The 22,884-nt window shown below is 47.4% G+C and overlaps 1 protein-coding gene across 1 annotated transcript; it reads right to left on the bottom strand.

Moving 5' to 3' along the window:
- Window positions 1-1,680: 1,680 nt before the first annotated feature.
- LOC114588472 (E3 ubiquitin-protein ligase RNF167-like) lies at window positions 1,681-3,171 on the bottom strand. The gene has a single exon (XM_028713789.2). It carries the CDS (start codon window positions 2,705-2,707, stop codon window positions 1,988-1,990), a length of 720 nt encoding a protein of 239 aa, XP_028569622.2. The 5' UTR covers window positions 2,708-3,171; the 3' UTR covers window positions 1,681-1,987.
- Between the last annotated feature and the right edge of the window lie 19,713 nt (window positions 3,172-22,884).

Raw genomic sequence — 22,884 nt, 5'->3', positions numbered from 1 at the left:
CTATAGGCCGGGAGCCAGCGCTGTCCGCAGACACTTCCGGGTCATGTGGCCAGCGTGACAAGCTGCATCTGGCGAGCCAGCGCAGCACACGGAACGCCATTTACCTACTTATCTACTTGCACTATTTATCTACTTGCACCCAAAGGTGCTTTCGAACTGCTAGGTTGGCAGGCGCTGGGACCGAACGACGGGAGCGCACCCCACCACGGGGATTCGAACCGCCAACCTTTTGATCGGCAAGTCCTAGGCGTTGAGGCTTTAACCCACAGCGCCACCCGCGTCCCCTAACCACCGCTTACTCACTTAAAAAAAACCCACCTAAAAGCTAAAGCTAAAAAGCCCCCAATGATCGTATCATGGGACCACAGACTTGGGTCTCCATCTCTTTTCTGGACCACAACTCCCAGCATCCCTAGCTAGCTAGGTCAGGGATGATGGTATTTGTAGTCCCAAAACAGCTGGAGACCCAAGTTTTGGAAACACTCGATCTATCCCTACCCCCCGCGTTGCAGGAATCTTTTGCCCAACATGGGGTTCGAACCCCCAAGGCCCTGAGATTAAGAGTCTCATACTCTACCAACTGAGCTATCCCTGACCTTTCCCCGTAGGGTTATTGTTGTAATGCACAGTTGCTGACTCACGTGTGCATGCATGAAAGGGTTAACCTGAGCCGTAAGCCCAAGTTGCCATGGTAGGTATGGCTTAGCAGGCTCTCAGCAGGCTCTGTGCCACCTCTCCCCCCCCCCCCTTCTCTTTTTGTGCTTCCTGGAACAAGCAAGGAGCCATGAGGCCAATGGCTCCCAGCTTCGAGAAAAACCAAGTGAACTGGTTCTCTCCCAAAGGGAGATTTTGCAGCCTGCATCTTTGCCAACCCAAAGATTGCCTGATCCTTTTCGTAAGGAAACAAATTACTTTTCTTTGTAAGTTGTTTGGAACCTTTCTTTTTCTTTTCTTTTTTTAAGGCCAACCAATAGAGAATTGTTCGCTGTTACAGTGGTGCCCCGCAAGACGAATGCCTCGCAAGACGAAAAACTCGCTAGACGAAAGGGTTTTCCGTTTTTTGAGTCGTTCCGCAAGACGAATTTCCCTATGGGCTTGCTTCGCAAGACGAAACGTCTTGCGAGTTCTTGCGAGTTTGTTTCCTTTTTCTTAAAGCCGCTAAGCCGTTAATAGCCGCTAAGCCGCTAATAGCCGCTAAGCCGCTAATAGCCGTGCTTCGCAAGACGAAAAAACCGCAAGACAAAGAGACTCGCGGAACGGATTAATTTCATCTTGCGAGGCACCACTGTACTTCTGAAACTCTGTGAGTAAAGCATTTACTTATTTGCAAAGTGAAGTGTCTGTGATTGAATCTAGCATAGGTATTTTTGTGGGGAGCATTTGTTTAAAGGTGGGTGAGGACAGATGTAAATCTATCCAAGTTTAAATGTGCTGGGAGCAATTGCCAATGTGCTTAACTCTGTAATTGGAGAGTGGAAATCTCTCTTCCAGACCTCTCCATCAGTGGTTACTCCAACTCACGGATCGTTTTGGCTACCCTTTCCCCAACTACCATATCCTTTTTGAGGCAAGGCAACTAGAATGATAGAAGACCATCAGTTAATTCTTATAATTCTCTGTGATAGAGAGAGAGAGAGAGAGAGAGAGAGAGAGAGAGAGAGAGATGCGCCAAAGTATAAGAGTGGGAAGATTGTAGGATGGTGGAACAGTTTGCGGGAAGGCTGATGGGAGATTTCCAAAATGACTATGTTTTGTGGGACTGATGAGAGATGTGGTCCAAAATGACTATGTTTTGTGAGGCTAGTGGGAGGTGATCTGGAGGACACCAGGTTGACAAAGAGCCATTCAGAGAATGGGGAGAAGTGAAGGAGAAGAAGCCACAGAAGATCTCATTTGTGGACAATGTATTAATTTTGCAAGTTTGCTGAATAAAGTGCCTTGAGGAACATCTGTCTAGCTGCATGCTGGCTTCCGAACCCCAAAGTCATTAAAAGCAGCAGAGGACATACAAGGCCACCACCCAGATGACCAGGGTGAGGCCAAACAGGAGGTAATGGAGACCGTTGAACAAGTGGCAGCGCATCGGCAGGCAAGGGAATGTCTGCTTCAGGAGGCCTTGCCTAGACCTTTGAGGATGTGATTGGCAGTTGGGCTCAGCATCCCAGCAGGACAGCCAATGGCATTCAGGGACGAGGATGATGTAAGCGGTTTGGTCATAATGGAAGATCCTTCTGAGCTGGGTGGAAGCCGACTCGCTGATGAACAAGGAAGGGATGCTGACCGACTCCTTCACGGCCTCGTTCTCACCCAACATGGTCACCAGAGCCTGCGAGTCAACGTTGTGCACGATGGCGGCATGGTACCCGGCTTGCTGGGCGTGAAGGACCTTAGTGGTGAAGGGGCAGTCGTACCTCTGGATGAGAGCGATGAAGGCAGTGGAGGAGCTGTTGGCCGGCGGTGGGGTGTCAATGGGTTGGCAGGCGTTGGCTGGCTTGGCTTCCACAAGGTGACCCAGAAGACCTTCGCGGTGGAGAGAAGGTCCAAAATGGGAAGGCAGGGCATCAAAATCTTGGCTGATGCCATTGTGGTTGTACACTGCGCGGATTAAGGCATCATTGGAAGGGATGCAGAGGAGCAGGACAGAGATCCCTGCGACCAGATGAACAGGAGGTGAAAGAGATATTAGGTGCATTCTTGCATAGATCATAGGTGGGTCTGTCTAAAGGTCTTTTCTGGACAGTGGGAGCATCAATGTGGTAGTTCCTATTGGATCATCCATGAAACCACGGCCAGGCAAGTGGAACAGGCCAAGCTCTTGGTGTTGAAGCACAGGTGGATGGTCTTCCTCCAGAGCACCAGGGCTGCCTGATGAGTAAAGCCTTCCCAGGGCATTTGCCCAGAGGTCTTTGTGACCTCATGACCTCAGCCACCTACCTCAATCCACCTAGGAAATGTGTATGTCCTCCAATGCAGCTAGGGGTCTGCGCAACCCGGGGGCCCCACGAGCGCACATGGCCTTCAGCCGTTCTGCACGTGGTCAGTTCAGACTTCTGGCAATAGCGGCCCGCTCTTCCTGTGGCATGGAGGGAGGGAGAAAAGGGGGTGCCACAGAGGGAGTGTTAAGTATAATTGTTTCATTGCGAACTGAATGCCTGTATATGTATTGCTAAAGGGAAACTGGAAAATTCCACTGAAGCTCTAACAGGTTAATAATTAAAAGCTGATGTTCTCGGCTAGCTCTCCCGTAGTGTTTTGCTTTAGATCATGTGATTCAGGTATTCGGTAGCAAATCTCCATCTCGAAGGGAGTTGCCTGTTAGTTTTTCTCTGGAAGCCGCAGAGAACAAAGAATGTGATAAGGATCCATAGCCTTAGGTTGGATGCAGGCGATTGCAGGCTATGGGAGAGAGAGAGAGAGAGAGAGAGAGAGAGAGAGAGAGAGAGAGAGAGAGAGAACTGATTTCAGCTCTGACCGTAAGAATAAGAATAAGAATAAGAATAAGAATAAGAATAAGAATAAGAATAAGAATAAGAATAAGAATAAGAATAATAGGCTTATTTTAATGTTTTAATATTTTAATGCTGTATTTTAATCAACTTGTTTTTATTATTGGTTGTTAGCCGCCCTGAGCCCAGTCTTGGCTGGGGAGGGCGGGGTATAAATAATAATAATAATTATTATTATTATTATTACCCTGCCCATTTAAGAAGACGGACCTATGCTTGAATATGCATATGCTTTTATGCCCTGGGGGTGCCTTGAATGGGGGCCAGGCGTGTTGCGGGCAACACTGGACTCTGACCCTCTTCCCTTCCCTCCCTCCTCTGATGCCCTCTTGCATCTCTGACTCCCAAAGGCTTGCATGACTGCTTGTTGCAGCAGCCCTGGCTACAAGGCCTGCAGGCGAATGGTGCCTCTGGGGCTGGCTAGGGGGTGCTGGGTGCCAGGGGCTGAGGCAAGCAAGCGGGCGAGGGAGTCCAGCCAGTGTGTCTACAAGCCCTTGCTATTGGCAATGGAAACCCAATGAGTGAAACAAGGGTGTATCGTGAAAACCGGTCTATCATCAGCTGCCTTATTGTTACTAAGAAGTTCTGTTTGTGAAACTCTCAAGACATAGGACTATGCAGAAGGCAAGTTCACTTGTTACACTTTTAAGACATAGGGCGATGCAGAAGGAAGATGGCTTTGCCAACAGGAACTGGCACTGAAGTGGCATTGCCAACAGGAACTGTACATTGTAATTGTTGGACTTGACAATCTTTGGACTTTACGGCAATAAAAACATATAGAAGGTTAATAGTAATATGATATGTTATTGCCACCAGGAACTGTGCTTTGCAATTTTTTGATATGACGATTACAGTTTTATTATATATAATGTTATGTTACTTTACGGGGACGCGGGTGGTGCTGTGGTCTAAACCACAGAGCCTAGAGCTTGCTGATCGGAAGGTCGGCGGTTCGAATCCCCGCGACGGGGTGAGCTCCCGTTGCTCGGTCCCTGCTCCTGCCAACCTAGCAGTTCGAAAGCACGTCAAAGTGCAAGTAGATAAATAGGTACCGCTCCGGCAGGAAGGTGAACGGCGTTTCCATGCGCTGCTCTGGTTTGCCAGAAGAGGCTTAGTTATGGTGGCCACGTGACCCGGAGGCTGTGTGCAGACAAATGCCGGCTTCCTCGGCCTATAGAGCGAGATGAGTGCGCAACCCCAGAGTCGTCCGCGACTGGACCTTACGGTAAGGGGTACCTTTACCTTTATGTTACTTTACAACCAGTTATGTGTGTGTTGTGGTATTCTGTTGGGAATGGACTGAGAAGTCTCAGGCCCTTGTGGGGCAGTGTGAGGAGGTGCTTCTCTTTGGGGTGGGGGTGGGCAGCTCAGGAGACCAGGGGTGGCAGCAGTGGCTGCCCAGAGGACTCTTAAGGAGAGGAGGCTGAGGGAACACTCCACAAGGGAGGGTGTTTGAAAAAGGGTGAGAGGCTGCCGGCTCTGCAGGCAAGGGGCGACATAACTGGGCTCCTGAGCCCCACAGGGGAGCTGCAGAGAGATTGTAGTTGGTCAAGGGAGCCATGGAAAACCTCTGCTTTATGCAATTCTCTGGTTGTATCATGGATTGTTTTGTACTTGCTTTGAAGAAGTTCTGGTTAGTAAAGCTGATGGGTCTCCTTTTATTCCAGCTTTTGTGCACCCAGTTGCTTCAAGCTGCACAACATTGATATCTGCCACAAGGGGAGGTAAAGGTAAAGGGACCCCTGACCATTAGGTCCAGTCATGGCCGACTCTGGGGTTGCAGCGCTCATCTCGCTTTACGGGCCGAGGGAGCCGGCGTACAGCTTCCGGGTTGTGGCCAGCATGACTAAGCTGCTTCTGGCGAACCAGAGCAGCGCACGGAAATGCCATTTACCTTCCCGCCAGAGTGGTACCTATTTATCTACTTGCACTTTTTGGTGTGCTTTCGAACTGCTAGGTGGGCAGGAACTGGGACAGAGCAATGGGAGCTCACCCCGTCCTGTGGATTCAAACCACTGACCATCTGATCGGCAAGTCCTAGGCTCTGTGGTTTAGACCACAGCGCCACCCGCGTCTCTGCCACGAGGGGAAGGATGCTTTAATTCCAAGCTAGCTCTGTTCAAAGAGTCACAGAATTGTAGGGTTGGAGATCCCCGAGGGTCATCTAGTCTGACCCCCTGAAATGCAGGAGTCACAGCTAAAGAATCCCTGACAGATGGCTAACCAATGTCCTTTGTAAAAAAAACCAACAACCCCAAATCAAACGTTTTTGTTAAATTTCTAGCAATAAGGAGAGCAAGCATCACATTTCCAAAATAGAAAACTGGGATTTCCATAGCAGTAGCATCTGCAGTATACGATTTGGTTAAAGCAATGCAACACACGAAATCATAAAAGAATGCAACAAACCAACCAAATGCAATATATACCAAATCACAGCATGCATAGAAAAATGAAACAGAACCCCCAAAAATGTAGTGTGAAATCGTAAACCTTGATGTGAAATATTCAAGACTGAGAGGAGATGTGATAGCCATCTGCAAATTTCGGAAGAGCTGTCCCATGGAAGATGGAGCAAGCTTTTCTCCTGTGGAACTCCCTCCCACCAGATGTCAAAGAGAAGAACAACTACCAGACTTTTAGAAGACATCTGAAGGCAGCCCTGTTCAGGGAAGCTTTTAATGTTTAACAGACCACTGTATTTTAATACTTTGTTGGAAGCCGCCCAGGGCGGCTGGGCGGGGTATAAATAATAAATTTAATATTATTGTTATTATTATTCCTGCTGCTCCAGAGGGAAGGACCTGAACCAATGGATTCCAACGACAAGAAAGGCGATTCTGACTAGCCATTAGGAATAACTTTCTGATGGTAAGAGCCAATGGGCAGTGGAATGGACTTCCTTGGAGGTTTTCGAAGCAGAGGTTGGACGGCCATCTGTCAGAAATGCTTTAGCTGAGTCTCCTGCATTGCTGGGGGTTGGACTAGATGACCCTGAGGGTCCCTTCCAAATCTCCAATTCTAGGATTGCCCTGCAGCCTCGCCCGAGTACTGGAGTACTGTGTCCAGTTCTGGGCACCACAGTTCAAGAAGGACACTGACAAACTGGAACGTGTCCAGAGGAGGGCAACCAAAATGGTCAAAGGCCTGGAAACGATGCCTTATGAGGAACGGCTAAGGGAGCTGGGCATGTTTAGCCTGGAGAAGAGGAGGTTAAGGGGTGATATGATAGCCATGTTCAAATATACAAAAGGATGTCATATAGAGGAGGAAGAAAGGTTGTTTTCTGCTGCTCCAGAGAAGCGGACACGGAGCAATGGATCCAAACTACAAGAAAGAAGATTCCACCTAAACATTAGGAAGAACTTCCTGACAGTAAGAGCTGTTCGACAGTGGAATTTGCTGCCAAGGAGTGTGGTGGAGTCTCCTTCTTTGGAGGTCTTTAAGCAGAGGCTTGACAACCATATGTCAGGAGTGCTCTGATGGTGTTTCCTGCTTGGCAGGGGGTTGGACTTGATGGCCCTTGTGGTCTCTTCCAACTCTATGATTCTATGATTCCCAGGAAACATCTCTCCAGCAGCTGCTGACATTACGTCCCACTGAGGGGATCATTTCCATTCTCCATGCTTGGCAAAGTTCTCTCTTTCCTCCATGCCTTTCATGCATCCACTTCCTGGCAGGCCCCTTCACAAATCGTGATGTCATGGGAGCGCATTTTTGGGAGAAGGAAAGGAGCTTCTGTCACAGACCTGATCCGCTGACACCCCCCCCACACACACTCCCCACTGACAGCGCAACCAGGGGGAAATGTATTTGGAGGTCCGAGATTTTGGATTTGTTCAGACCCCACCCCTTTTCAAAAACACTGGAAGGAATCTTTGCACGTAATCCTAAAAGCACATTTAAAGCCTCTTCCGTGCTGATGTGTCTGTCAAGGTGCCAATCAACGTGGGAGGACAGGGAGCAGAAGTATATCATTATAATTTCTCAAGTTTCCCTACAGATCTGTCAGCAGGGATATTTATTTGTACACAGCTATTCTTTGGGGAGCACGGAAAAGTTACGGGATGCGGTAGTGGCTGCGGTATTCGGCAGCTTTCATTTTATAAAAATAAAAATAAAACCGCACGCGTCAGGTTTCTAGTCCTTGTGATTGCAGACCCAAAAGCAGCTCTCCTCAGATTGACTGGGAAATTTTAAAAATCCCACTGAGAGAGAAGACCCATTGAAAATGGTTCAGGTGATGCTTGAGGCAAAGGATCCGGTGCAGACTGAGTCTCCTCTGGTTCCGAGTCCGAGTCCCAGGCCATCACACTTGAAACCATTCGTTCAGGTTCCACCTTCCAGAGCAGGAGAAAAAAAGCTTGCTCCATCTTCCATGTGGCAACCCTTCAGATATTTGAAGATGGCTCTCGTATCTCCTTTCTGTCTCCTCTTCTCCAGGCTAAACACACAAGGTTCCCTCCAGGTAGATGTACTGTGTGTGGCTCATCTGGAGACACGCCTGGCCTATAGCAGAAACTCCTTCCACCTTTCTGGGTGTGGCTCCTTCCATAGATGAGTGGAAACTAGTCGTTTTCCCCTTGCTCCAGAGGCCAGGCCCAAACCAGTGGATTCCTATGACGGGAAAGGAGAGTTCGGCTAAATTAAGGAAGAACATATCTAGATCAAGGGAAGTAATAGTGCCACTGTATTCTGCTCTGGTCAGACCTCACCTGGAGTACTGTGTCCAGTTCTGGGCACCACAGTTCAAGGAGGACACTGACAAACTGGAACGTGTCCAGAGGAGGGCAACCAAAATGGTCAAAGGCCTGGAAACGATGCCTTATGAGGAACGGCTAAGGGAGCTGGGCATGTTTAGCTTGGAGAAGAGGAGGTTAAGGGGTGATATGATAGCCATGTTCAAATATATAAAAGGAGGTCATATAGAGGAGGGAGAAAGGTTGTTTTCTGCTGCTCCAGAGAAGCGGACACGGAGCAATGGATCCAAACTACAAGAAAGAAGATTCCACCTAAACATTAGGAAGAACTTCCTGACAGTAAGAGCTGTCCGACAGTGGAATTTGCTGCCAAGGAGTGTGGTGGAGTCTCCTTCTTTGGAGGTCTTTAAGCAGAGGCTTGACAACCATATGTCAGGAGTGCTCTGATGGTGTTTCCTGCTTGGCAGGGGGTTGGACTCGATGGCCCTTGTGGTCTATTCCAACTCTATGATTCTATGATTCTATGAACTTTCTGATGGCAAGAGCTCTTTGACAGTGGAACGGACTCCCTCAGAAGGTGGTGGACTCTCCTTCCTTGGAGCTCTTTAAGGAGAGGTGAGATGGTCACCTGTCCTGGATCTTTTAGTTGAGATTCCGGCATTGCAAAGGGGTTGGACTAGATGAGGCTTCCTCAGCCTCAGCCCTGCAGATATTTTGAGACTACAATTCCCATCATCCCTGACCACTGGTCCTGCTAGCTATGGATCATGGGAGTTGTAGTCCAAAAACATCTGGAGGGCCTAGGTTGAGGAAGCCTGCACTAGATGACCCAACACTACAAGCCCTATACGGCCTAGGACCCTCGTACCTACAGGACCGCCTCTCCTGGTATGTCACACAGAGGACCTTACAGTCTTCAAATAAAAACATCTTGGAGGTCCCAGGGCCACAGGGAGGTTAGGCTGGCCTCAACCAGAGCCAGGGCTTTTTCGGCTGTGGCCCCTATCTGGTGGAACACTTTGTCACAAGAGACTAGGGCCCTGCAGGGCTTGACATCTTTCCGCAGGGCCTGCAAGACAGAGCTGTTCCACCAGGCCTTTGGCCAAGGCACAGTCTGACCCCCTCCTTTGTTGATCCTCGTAGAACTCTGGCCCAGTGGTTGACGTTTGATTTTGCATTGATTTTAGAATGAATTGATTTTAGAATGCTGTATTACTTTTATTGCTGCTCTGAGCCCGGCTCTGGCTGGGGAGGGCGGGATATAAATAAATTATTATTATTATTATTATTAATCCTAGGATTCTAGTCTTGCCTTTTGTAGCAAGATGCACTCTGCTGAGTTGCTGTTCTGTTATTTGGGAATAAATACAATTCTTGAACCTCCTCCAACTTCTGCTGCTTCCCAGCACTGGGCCAGACCTATTGCAAGGTTTCCTCGCGCAGTGAGGACGCTTCCCCAACTCTCAGGATTTGCTGCAGACGTAGTTTCTGGCCCACGCTGCGCACATCCCTCTCCCCGTTATTTGGCTCCCACCTCTCTTGCTTTGCCAACCCTCTGGGGATTACGAGGCGAGGGATTGAGCTGAGACTAATCCAACTCTTAAATGTGCAAGGATGGGATAAGGAGCCGGAGCCAGTGGCCTGTGAGGAGAAACTTGGCTGAGGCTGCTGCTAGTCCTGTCCTGTTTCAAACGGCAAGTTTTGCATATATGCAGAAGACGTGGTCGTCTTGGGAAGACAATAAGCGAGGCTGCTGCGTTTGGGACCTTGGGCTCATCCTTTTTTTAAAAAAAAATTTTTTATTGATTTTCCAATAAAAAACACCCAATTAAATACCCAATCATAATAGAAAAATAAAAAACTAAAATAAAAAAAAGATCAAATTATAGTCCAAATTGTATTTATTAATCTCTTGGGGCTCCCCACGGTCTGGATCTCTGGAGCGTATCTCCACATCTTAGTCCTGTTGTTGTTTCCATATTTTCCGCATCTCGATATTAACGCTTGGTAATTTTTCGTCCCTGGGTCTGGGATTCTCATTCATGTCAAACACCATATACTTTCATCCTCCTTTCTTAATATATATTTTTTTCCAACTGCCTTTTTATCAGCTCAGCTTCGGGGCTCATCCTTTCTTAAAAATAAAATAAAAATATGTCGATGGGATGTATCTAAATTCTACTCAGAATAGGTCCGTTGAAATTAGAATCATAGAATCATGGGGTTGTTGAGCTGAAAGGGACCCGAGGGTCATCTAGCCCAACCCCCTGCAATGCAGGAATGTCGGCGAAAGCATCCATGACAGATGTCCATCCAACCTCTTCTTACAACCCTCCAAGGAGTCCCATCCGCTGTGGAACAGCTCTTACTGCCAGAAGATTTTTGAAAGATAGCTCTCATTTCACCTCTCAGTATTCACTTCTCCATAACATAGCATGCTATGGTCTCAGAGAAAATTATATGGAAATGATATATCGATGGTAATTAACACCGAGGAAATTGGGGAGGCGGGTGGCGCTGTGGGTTAAACCACAGAGCCTAGGGCTTGCTGATCAGAAGGTCCGCGGTTCGAATCCCCGCAATAACGGGGTGAGCTCCCGTTGCTCGGTCCCAGCTCCTGCCAACCTAGCAGTTTGAAAGCACGTCAAAGTGCAAGTAGATAAATAGGTACCGCTCCAGCGGGAAGGTAAACGGCGTTTCCGTGCGCTGCTCTGGTTCGCCAGAAGCGGCTTAGTCATGCTGGCCACATGACCCGGAAGCTGTACGTCAGCTCCCTTGGCCAATAAAGCGAAATGAGTGCCGCAACCCCAGAGTCGGCTACGACTGGACCTAATGGTCAGGGGTCCCTTTACCCTTTACCTTAAATTGGCAAAAACACATAAATCCAAATCAAATAAGTGTTGGAAATGTAAAGAGAAAGAAGGTTCCTTTTTTAATAATAATCATCATCATCATCATCATCTTTATTAATTTACAATCTCATACTACAAAAAGAAAATTAAAGAAAAAAGAATTAAGAAAAGAAGAAAAGAAAATACAGAGAAAGAAAGAAGAAAAATCAGATTTACGTGCATAAAAAACCTTAATATTCCTAATTAATACTTAAATAAACACTTAAATAAAAAAGACTCCTGACAAAATGAGTCTTCCAATCATTCCCGTTGTACTGTTTATACTGTACAATATTAAAGAATATAAAACTGTGTGGAAAAAACAATGACAGAAGGTTCCTTTTATCATATGTGTTGTAGTAAGGTTAAAGCATATTGGGAATTGAAAATGATGTTTAAAATAACATTTGTATAACAACAACAACAACCCCAGAAGCTTTCCTTTTAGGATTTATAGGGACAGAGCTACCCAAACTGTATAGAAATTTTTTTCACGTATGCAACCACAGCGGCAATAACGTTACTTGCCCCAAAATGGGAAGAAGTCCCAGCAAAGGAAGCATTGATACAAAAACTTATGCAGAAATAGCGAAACCTACCAGAAGAATAAGAAATCAAGATAACAAACTTTTTTATATAAAAGAATGAAAATGGTTTATTGAATATTTAGAAATAAATTGCAAACAGATAAGAACATTGGCAGGCTTATGGGAAGAACCCTCAGTTTTATAAGAGTATATATTTAAAGTACAGATGAATATGTGAGTAAATTTGGATATGCAGAAAATATTCAAAATAAATTTAAGGAACTGCAGAAAGAGGGAGAAGGAGGAGTCAAGTTTTGAAATGTTAAAATGATTATAAAATGATTGAAATGTATAGAATTGAAAATCATTAAAAAGTCTTTGCTTCTCCAGACTAAACTACTTGACACCTTCAACCATTCCTCATCAGGCTTGGTTTCCAAGCCTTTGATCATCTCAGTCGCCCTCTTCTGCACACCTTCCAGCTGGTCAGTAGCCTTTTTGAACCGTGCTCAGAACTGGGCACAGAACTCCAGATGGGCTCTGACCAAGGCAGAATAGCAGAATTACCGTATTTTTCGCTCTATAACACGCACCCGACCATAACACGCACATAGTTTTTAGAGGAGGAAAACAAGAAAAAAAATATTCTAAACGAAACAGCGGATGTATGATTTTTGTGGGTGATGCTGTGGCCACAGACGTGTGATCTGACGGTGAGTTTGGGGTAAAAAAAGGTAAAGGTAAAGGTACCCCTGCCCGTACAGGCCAGTCTTGCCAGACTCTAGGGTTGTGCGCTCATCTCACTCTATAGGCCGGGAGCCAGCGCTGTCCACAGACACTTCCGGGTCACGTGGCCAGTGTGACAAGCTGCATCTGGCGAGCCAGTGCAGCACACGGAATGCCGTTTACCTTCCCGCTGGTAAGCGGTCCCTATTTATCTACTTGCACCCGGGGGTGCTTTCGAACTGCTAGGTTGGCAGGCGCTGGGACCGAGCAACAGGAGCGCACCCCACCGCGGGGATTCGAACCGCCGACCATGCGATTGGCAAGTCCTAGGCACTGAGGTTTTACCCACAGCGCCACCCGCTTCCCTAAGAGTTTGGGGTAGCCCAATGCAAAAATCCTGAGGATCCATGGTGATCCATGCTTTGTAACCACGTTTTTGCACCACTGCGGCCCCAGGCAACAGTGGGTGCGTGATTTTGTTGGTGCAAGCTGTAGCCATGGACATGCTATGTGATCTGATGGTGAATTTGGGGTGACCCAGTGCAAAAAATGAGCATCCATGTGGATCTGTGCTTTGTAACCACGTTTTAAGTGGGGAAGGAAGGAAAAGCATTCAAGGGACAAGGGACACGCGTGGGGTGGGTGGAGAAGGATGCTGTTAATAATGCAGAAGAGGGGTATAAGAGGAGAAGCCTCCTCTCCTCTCCCGCTTTGCTCCTTTAAAGCAAGCAGGCTCTCTGTCCCTCTCTCCTCCCCAATCAGCGACTCTTCTCCCGCTTTGCTGTTTCAAAGGAAGCCACGGAGGAGGGAAGGAAGGGGAACCATGGATCCTCTGCTCACGACTGCAGCAGATCCCTCTGCCATCCGTAGGCTTTGGCTCCATAACACGCACAGACATTTCCCCTTACTTTCTAGGAGGAAAAAAGTGAGTGTTATGGTGCAAAATATACGGTAATGGAACTATGTTTGCTGGCTTCCGGAAGCAATTTATAAACATTCCTGCTTACCCAGGCATTTGACAGCTGAAAGACAGTGCTCCTGGCAACTCTGAGAAACTATGCTCCTTTGGAATGCTTTTAAAAATTGTTTTATTATGCACTAGCACGGAGTAGAAACCGAATAACGGCGTGACTTTTAAACGGAGAGCGTCATTTGCGAGTTCGGACCTGTCACGCCCAAAATCAGTTGAAGTCTTGCCACAGTCGTGGTCTGGTTCACCATCTTGAAACAAAACACTGTTCACTTCCCAAACCTTTGGCAGCAAATCTCAAGAGATAGAAAGGTGGAAAATGCATAGAAAGCCAATGGGAAAACAGACAAACCATTTCCTAAAATATATAGCAGATGTGTTTGCTGCCCAGTCGCTCCTTTGAGGGGAAAGTTAGGATGTGCACTGAATTAATAGCATTATTATTTTTATTTATTAAATTTTATACCACCCTTCATTCAGAGATCACAACATAAAAAGACAAAACAAGAACACAAAATATACAATAAAATCAAAACCAACCAGTAACTCCTCTCCCACAAAATCGTTTTAGAGGCTATTGGATGTTAATCAGTTGAATGCCTGGTTGAAGAGAAATGCTTTTCCGGGCGCCTAAAAGATATGTAATGAAGCTGCTAGGTGAGGCTCCCTGGGGAGAGCATTCCACAGACGAGGAGCCACTGCAGAAAAGGCCCTGTTCTCGTGTTGCCGCCCTTCAGACCTCTCGTGGAGGAGGCACATGAAGGAGGGCTTCAGAGGACGATCTCAGGGTCTGGGTAGGTTCATATGGAAAGAGGCGGTCCTTGACGTACAGTGGTACCTCGGTTTACGAATTTAACCAATTCCAGAAGTCCGTTCTTAAACCAAAACCATTCTTAAACCAAGGTGCGCTTTCCCTAATGAGGCCTCCCGCCGCCGGTGCCCTTCTGCCGTTCGGATTCCATTCTTAGACCGAGGTAAAGTTTGCAAACCGGGACACTACTTCCGGTTTTGTGGAGTTCGTCAACCAAATCGTTCGTGAACAGGGCTGTTCTTAAACCGAGGAACCACTGCTTATTGCAATCCTGAGCCATTTAAGGCTTTACAGGGCCAAACCTAAGGGACACGGGTGGCGCTATGGGTTAAGCCACAGAGCCTAGGACTTGCCGATCAGAAGGTCGGTGGTTCGAATCCCCGCGACGGGGTGAGCTCCCGTTGCTCGGTCCCTGCTCCTGCCAACCTAGCAGTTCACGTCAAAGTGCAAGTAGATAAATAGGTACCACTCCGGTGGGAAGCTAAACAGCATTTCCGTGCGCTGCTCTGGTTCGCCAGAGGCGGCTTAGTCATGCTGGCCACATGACCCGGAAGCTGTACGCCGGCTCCCTCGGCCAATCAAGCGAGATGAGCACCGCAACCCCAGAGTTGGTTACGACTGGACCTAATGGCGAGGAGTCCCTTTACCTGTACCTTAGGGCCAAACCTGCACTTTGAATTGGACCCAGAAACTCATGGGCAGCCAGTGCGGTCGGTCTGGGATCCATGTATTATGCTCAAACCCCGGTGAACAACCTGGCCACTGAATCCTGCACCCGATGGAAGTTTCCAAACCGTCTTCAGAGGCAGCCCTATGCATAATGCGTTGCAGTAATCTAACCTAGAGGTTACTGGAGCATGGAACACAGTACAGTGGTACCTTGGGTTAAGAACTTAATTTGTTCTGGCAAAACCAGAGCAGCGCACGGAAACGCCGTTTACCTTCCTGCTGGAGTGGTACCTATCTTTCTACTTGCACTTTGGTGTGCTTTCGAACTGCTAGGTTGGCAGCAGCAGGGACCGAACAACGGGAGCTCACCCCGTCGCGGGGATTTGAACCGCTGACCTTATGATCAGCAAGCCCTAGGCTCTGTGGTTTAACCCACAGCGCCGCCCACGTCCCAAAGAGAAGATTGTTGTTGTTGTTTAGTCCTTCAGTCATGTCCGACTTCGTGACCCCCTGGACCAGAGCACGCCAGTCATGCCTGTCTTCCACTGCCTCCCGCAGTTTGGTCAAACTCTTATTGGTAGCTTTGAGAACACTGTCCCACCATCTCGTCCTGTGTTGTCCCCTTCTCCTTGTGCCCTCCATCTTTCTCAACATCAGGGTCTTTTCCAGGGAGTCTTCTCTTCTCATGAGGTGGCCAATGTATTGGAGTCTCAGCTTCAGGATCTGTCCTTCCAGTGAGCACTCAGGGCTGATTTCCTTCAGAATGGATGTGTTTGATCTTCTTGCAGTCCATGGGACTCTCAAGAGTCTCCTCCAGCACCATAATTCAAAAGCATCCATTCTTTGGCGATCAGCCTTCTTTATGGTCCAACTCTCGCTTCCATACATCACATGGAAGATGGAGCAAGAATGTTTTCTCCTGCCCCAGAGGGCCGGACCCCAAAGCAGTGAAAGGAGAGCCTGGCCAAAGGTCAGAAGGGGCTTTCTGATGGTAAGAGCTGTTTGACAGTGGAGCCCACTCCTTCAGGAGGCTGGGAAAGGAGGGCAGAAGGGTGGGGGGAGAAGAGAAGGCAAACAAAGCTGAAGTTTGACAATTAAGACGTGCTGGGTTTCTGCCAGCTGCGGTGGGTGGGAAAGACAACATGCTTCTCTTTCTTTTTTTCTCTCCTGGAAACGAAATCTTCCTCCTGCATGGGAATGTGATCTCCAGCTTCTGAGCACCGCTGAGAGGCCAGCTGCTCCTGGCTCCGGACCCTGAGAGGAGGGTTGCAATTTGCACCCCTTCTGCCTCAAGACCGCAAGCCGTTGTTTGCAGATGCTAATTAGAGATTAATTAGATCTTGCAACACCCCCCAGCGAGAGAGCGCTATCACTTCCCAGCAGCTCGCAAACACCCCCTTTCCTTGTAGCAACAGAACGGGGCGGAGAGGGGGGGAGACAGGCTGTGGCATCCAAGACGCCAAAGCAATGCCAGCTTTGAGGGAATAGATGCCACAGTTGGGATGCTCAGAAAACGGGCATGAAAATAACGCCTGACGTGGAGCATGTGTTTTGAGTCTTCAGAGCTAATAAGTGCTTAAAACTGCGACAAGGAGAGCACATTGTTGTCCCTGGTAAAATTCTCGGGTCTGGGCAGGTTGGTATTTGCCTTACTTTCAAGATGAAAAAGGTAAAGGTAAAGGACCCCTGACCGTTAAGTCCAGTCGCAGACGACTCTGGGGTTGCGGCACTCATCTCGCTTTATTGGCCGAGGGAGCCGGCGTTTGTCCGCAGACAGTTTTTCCAGGTCATGTGGCCAGCATGACTAAGTCGCTTCTGGCGAACCAGAGCAGCACACGGAAATGCCATTTACCTTCCCGCCGGAGCGGTACCTATTTATCTACTTGCACTTTGACGTGCTTTTGAACTGCTAGGTTGGCAGGAGCAGGGACCGAGCAACGGGAGCTCACCCCGTCCTGGGGATTTGAACCGCTGACCTTCTGATCGGCAAGACCAAGTCTCAGTGGTTTAGACCACAGCGCCACCCACGTTTCTTTGAAACTCCTTAGGGTAGTGATAAAGCAGGATATCAGATCCAAACTCCTCCTCCCATTCTTCTTCTTCTTCTTCTTCTTCTTCCTCCTCTTCTTCTTCTTCTTCTTCTTCTTCTTCTTCTTCTTCTTCTTCTTCGTGAATTTATTGCACAGAACCCACAGACAGCTTTCTGGGTCATGTGGCCAGCAGAACTAAACTGCTTCTGATGCAACAGAACACCGCGACAGAAACCAGAGCGCATGGAAACATAGTTTTACCTTCCCTCTGCAGTGGTACCTGTTTATCTACTCACGCTGGTGTGCTTTCGAACTGCTAGGTTGGCAGGAGCAGGGACAGAGCAACGGGAGCTCACTCCATCGCAGGGATTTGAACCGCCGACCTTCCGATCGGCAAGCCCAAGAGGCTCAGTGGTTTAGACCACAGTGCCACCCATGTATCCCTACTTTCGAGGTAGAGTAATCAAATCATAGAATTGTAGGGATCTCAGCTCAAGCATGCATGACAGATGGCCATCCAATCTCTGCTTTAAAACCTCAAACGAAGGAGAGTCCATACCATAACCCCCCCCCCCCGGGTGTCCGTTCTGTGGCTGAATGACTCTTACAGTCAGAAAGTTGTTCCTGATATTTAGTCGGAAACTCCTTTCTTGTCACTTGAAGCCCTTGGTTGGTGTCCTACCCCCCAGAGCGGGAGAAAACAAGCTTGTTCCCTCTTCCATGGGACAGCTCTTCAGATATTTGAAGGTGGCTGTTTGCAAGTGTCTTTGCACCTATCCTGCAAACCGTTTCTCGACCGGCCTGTACTCTGCCATCTTCCTTTAATAATAATAATAATAATAATAATAATAATAATAATAATAATTTATTATTTGTACCCCACCCATCTGGCTGAGTTTCCCCAGCCACTCTGGACGGCTTCCATAGAAACCAGAAATACACTAAAATATCACACATTAAAAACTTCCCTGAACAGGGCTGCCTTCAGATGTCTTCTGAATGTGAGGTAGTTGTTTATCGCTTTGACATCTGATGGGAGGGCGTTCCACAGGGCGGGTGCCACTACCGAGAAGGCCCTCTGCCTGGTTCCCTGTAGCTTTGCTTCTCGCAATGAGGGAACTGCCAGAAGGCCTCCGGGCAGAACAATGGAGGTGGAGACGCTCCTTCAGATATACTGGACCAAGGCCGTTTAGGGCTTTAAAGGTCAACGCCAACGCTTTGAATTGTGCTCGGAAACGTACTGGGAGCCAATGTAGGTCTTTCAAGACCGGTGTTATGTGGTCTCGGTCTCGGTCTTCTTTAAAAGAAGACTGGACATGTTTACAGAGGAGAAAGCAGTGGATACCAGCATTTTAATTCCAGTTGCTGGGAGACGCAGAAGGGGAGTGGGCTGTTGTGTGTGGGTCTGCTTGTGGGTATCTGGTTGGTCCTGTGAGAACAAGATTCTGGACTAGATGGGGCAATGGCTTGATCCAGCAGGGCTCATATTTTCTCTCTCTCCCAAGATCAGAGCTCTCTCTGAGACCCTGGGCAAGAGGATCCAATTAATAATAATAATAATAATAATAATAATAATAATAATAATAATTTATTTATATCCCGCCGTCCCCAGCCGAAGCCGGGCTCAGAGCGGCTAACAACAGTAAAAATAACACAGTTTACATAAAACCACAATCAATTAATTGAAATACATTCTAAAATCAATTCATTCTAAAATCAATTCAGAATCAAATTAATGGCAACCATTGGGCTAGAGTGCTATGAGGATTACCAAAGGAGGGGGTCAGGCTGTGCCCTGGCCAAAGGCCTGGTGGAACAGCTCTGTCTTGCAGGCCCTGCGGAAAGATGTCAAGTCCCGCAGGGCCCTAGTCTCTTGTGACAGAGCGTTCCACCAGATCGGGGCCACGGCCGAAAAGGCCCTGACTCTGGTTGAGGCCAGCCTAACCTCCCTGTGGTCTGGGATCTCCAAGATGTTTTTGTTTGAAGACCGTAAGGTCCTCCATGGGACATAACAGGAGAGGTGGTCCTGTAGGTACGAGGGTCCTAGGCCGTATAGGGCTTTAAAGGTTAAAACCAGCACCTTAAACCTGATCCTGTACTCCACCGGGAGCACCTGGGTCATAATGCTCTCCCAGTCCTCCAAAGAGCAGTGCAACCTTAACGAATGAACAAACGAACGAACTACGGTAACTGCGCCTGCTTATTTCATTTCTGAAAACAGCTGATCTTTTTCAAAGTTCTGAAACAGCTAAGACCAAGTGCTTGTGTATGAAATTTAATAAGCATTTCATTTCATGAGCGGTGAACTTTGCTCACGGATTAATGAGGGATGCACCACTGGAAATGATATTTCATGTGCATTCATGTTTGGATAGACCCACATCAAACTGTACTTTTTGGTTTTATGCCACGCGAAGGCCAGCTTCAAAGAGGCAGGTTTTATGGGGCCTGGGACAGGGAGAGAAAGAGTTTAATTTCACTGACCCACATTTCCACCCACTCCAGACCTGAGGCTTCCACTTGCATAACAAACAAACAAAAAAAAGATGGTTGTAAATTTGACTCCTGCAATTAATATCAACTCTGCTTCAGCCTGGAGGTACTGAAATGAAAGTTGGTGTGCATGTTCTGTCATGTGACAAAAGTATTTATAATAATAATAATAATAATTTATTATTTGTACCCCGCCCATCTGGCTGGGTTTCCCCAGCCACTCTGGGCGGCTTCCACAGAGACCAAAAATACACTAAAATGTCACAGATTAAAAACTTCCCTGAACAGGGCTGCCTTAAGATGTCTTCTGAATGTCAGGTAGTTGTTTATCGCTTTGACATCTGATGGGAGGGTGTTCCACAGGGTGGGGGCCACTACCGAGAAGGCCCTCTGCCTGGTTCTCTGTAACCTCACTTCTCACAGGGAGGGAACTGCCAGAAGGCCCTCGGAGCTGGACCTCAGCGTCCAGGCAGAACGATGGGGGTGGAGACGCTCCTTCAGATATACTGGGCCGAGGCCGTTTAGGGCTTTCAAGGTCAGCACCAACACTTTGAATTGTGCTCGGAAACGTACTGGGAGCCAATGCAGATCTCTCAGGACCGGTGTTATGTGGTCTCGGCAGCCACTCCTAGTCACCAGTCTAGCTGCCGCATTCTGGATTAATTGCAGTTTCCGGGTCACCTTCAAAGGTAGCCCCACGTAGAGCGCGTTGCAGTAGTCTAAGCGGGATATAACCAGAGCATGCACCACTCTGGCGAGACAGTACGCGGGCAGGGAGGGTCTCAGCCTGCGTACCAGATGGAGTTGGTAGGCAGCTGCCCTGGATACAGAATTGACCTGCGCCTCCATGGACAACAGTGAGTCCAAAATGACTCCCAGGCTGCGCACCTGGTCCTTCAGGGGCACAGTTACCCCATTCAGGACCAGGGAGAGCAGAAGCAGTAAAAGGAAGCCGTAAAGGAGTCTAGAAATGTTGGGAAATGCTGAAAAGCTGCAAAATCATTTCGCTTGCTGAGTCAATGTGACTCATCTTGAGGATGACTCATTCTCTGTATAAATATTGTATCTGCTTGCAGGCAGACTCAGTGTCTGTGAGTCTGTCAGTCTGTGTGTGTTGTCTGTGTGTGAGAGAGTGGTGGAGCCTGTGCTCAATGGAAACTCTATGTATGCTCTGAACATAACTGTCAACTGTCCCTTATTTGGCGGGACAGTCCCTTATCCCAGCGCCGTGTCCCACTGCTGTCCCTTATTGATGATGTCCCTTAAATTTCCCAGGTTTCAAAGGAAGCAGCTCCTCTCCCTCCCTCCCTGCCGGCCAGGGAGGAGGGAGGCTCCAACTGTGTTGCTTGGCTGCGTTGCTCACCCAATAAGGAGTCTAAGAACGACTGGGGGGTGGAGCTTGCATGCCTTGTGCCGATCAAATCGGCCGCGTTGCCTGGGGACTCATCTTTGCTCAGCGCTTCCCAGCGGAGAGGTGACGGTGGTTTTCCTTGCTGCATCCCCTTTGCCGGGTTGCTGCGCTGTGGGAACCACCGCTTGAGGCTTCGTTTGGCTGCTGGCTGGGCTTTCTGCCTTTGGCTCAGAGGGGCTCAGAAGTCAAACATACCTGTGCTCTGAAAATCCCTTATTTTGGCTGCTGATTCCTTATTTTCGAGGCTGCTGGTCCCTTACTTTCAAATCTGTAAGTTGACAGTTATGGCTCTGAAGCTAGTTTAATCTTCTGTTCACTATGCTGTTACAGTCACACCTCAGGTAACAGACGCTTCAGGTTGCGCGATTTCGGGTTACTTCCGGGTTTCAGCGCTTGCGCATGTGCAGAAGTGCTAAATCATGCTTTGTGCATGCGCAGAAGCACCGAATCATGACCCGCGCATGCCGGATCACGTTCGCAACCCGAGCGTCCACCGTATTTGCAAACAAGCTTACTTTAACTCAGTAAAGCTATTCTTCTTCTACTGAAGAAGACTCTGAGTCATTAATTTACGGTGCGCGTCATATTCGGGTCACCATTCTCTGCTTAAAGTTGAAACATCAGTTTAGCTCCCCCTCTCAGAGGTCCGTTTTCAAGGGAAGAGGAAAGAACGTGCACACACAAACAAAATCTACTCCTCCCTCTATGATAAAATGGGCACAGGACATTGGGTACAATATCATGTTTGCTGACTGGGAAAGGCTATGGACCACCGGTGTGAAGTTCACGGCATGTAATGCCTTAAAAGAAAATATTATGAAAATGATATATAGGTGGTACATGACCCCAGTCAAGCTTGCAAAAATATATCATTTGCCTGACAATAAATGTTGGAAATGTAAAGAAACTGAAGGTACGTTCTTTCACCTCTGGTGGACCTGCCCTAGGGTCAAGGCTTTCTGGGAAATGATATATAATGAGTTGAAAAAGGTATTTAAGTATACCTTCCCTAAGAAACCAGAGGCCTTCCTTTTGGGCATTGTTGGCCAGAGGGTGTTAAAGAAGGACCGAACATTCTTTATGTATGCAACAACAGCAGCAAGGATACTTATCGTTAAGCATTGGAAAACTCAAGCCCACGCTGGAAGAATGGCAGACGCAACTGATAGACTATATGGAACTGGCAGAAATGACTGGCAGAATCCGCGACCTGGGAGAAGAAGCAGCGGAAGAGGATTGGAAGAAATTTAAGGACTATTTACAAAAACATTGTAAACTGTATGAGTGTTAAGAAGGATGCAGGATTGAGAACAACAGGGCATCAGCAAACTAGCTGAAGGGAATATGAGAGTAAGTGTAATTTGAGAAGAAGATAAATTTCGGATTAATATGTCTAAATTAAGTATTTAAGCTTATGATAAAAATATTCAAAGTTAGAGACATAATATTGGAAAATCATAAAATAAGATTTGAAACAAGGTGATAATTTGCTGTCTAAAACCCTAGAAATTGGCAACGCAGGAACGAGAGATGTGAGGAGGCCCAAAAGCAAAGAAAATATGGTTATGAACTAATTGATTTGGTTGTCGTATGTTTTTTGTATTATGTGTTATTCTTTTTATTCTTTTGTGTTTTTCTTTGTTTATTGTATTATGGTGATGGTTCTATATGTGTTTGGTGACTATAAATGTCTAAAACCTTTAATAAATATTTTATAAAAAAACAAAACAAAATCTACTCCTCCCTTAGAATTTTAGATGCAGGTTTAAGCACACGCAGGCACACATTTTTCAGGAAACGATTTTCACCTCTAGCAAATGAGAAGCAGCTGGAACGTGAAATGGCCCAGTGAAGCTCTAACAGTCTTCTCCTGGTGCCAAATTCAGATTCCACTTACTGCCAGATGCGCCCGATTCACCAGCTTTTGCAACCAGATGATATTTACAGAACATGTGAGGTGTATTTTATTTGTCAACAACAAACTAAAAGAGAGAAGATGAAGAAAAGAGAAAAGCAAGGCAAAGATATTCCGGCCAAATACCGTATTGGCCTGAATATAAGCCTCACTTTCCCCCCAAATTCCGACTGTGAAAAGTTAAGGTGCGGCTTATATTCACAACCTTACGGTATGCGGGCAGGAGCGCGGG

Source organism: Podarcis muralis, chromosome 18 (assembly GCF_964188315.1).
Source record: "Podarcis muralis chromosome 18, rPodMur119.hap1.1, whole genome shotgun sequence".
NCBI lineage: Eukaryota > Metazoa > Chordata > Lepidosauria > Squamata > Lacertidae > Podarcis > Podarcis muralis.
This window is presented reverse-complemented; position numbering and strand designations above follow the sequence as displayed.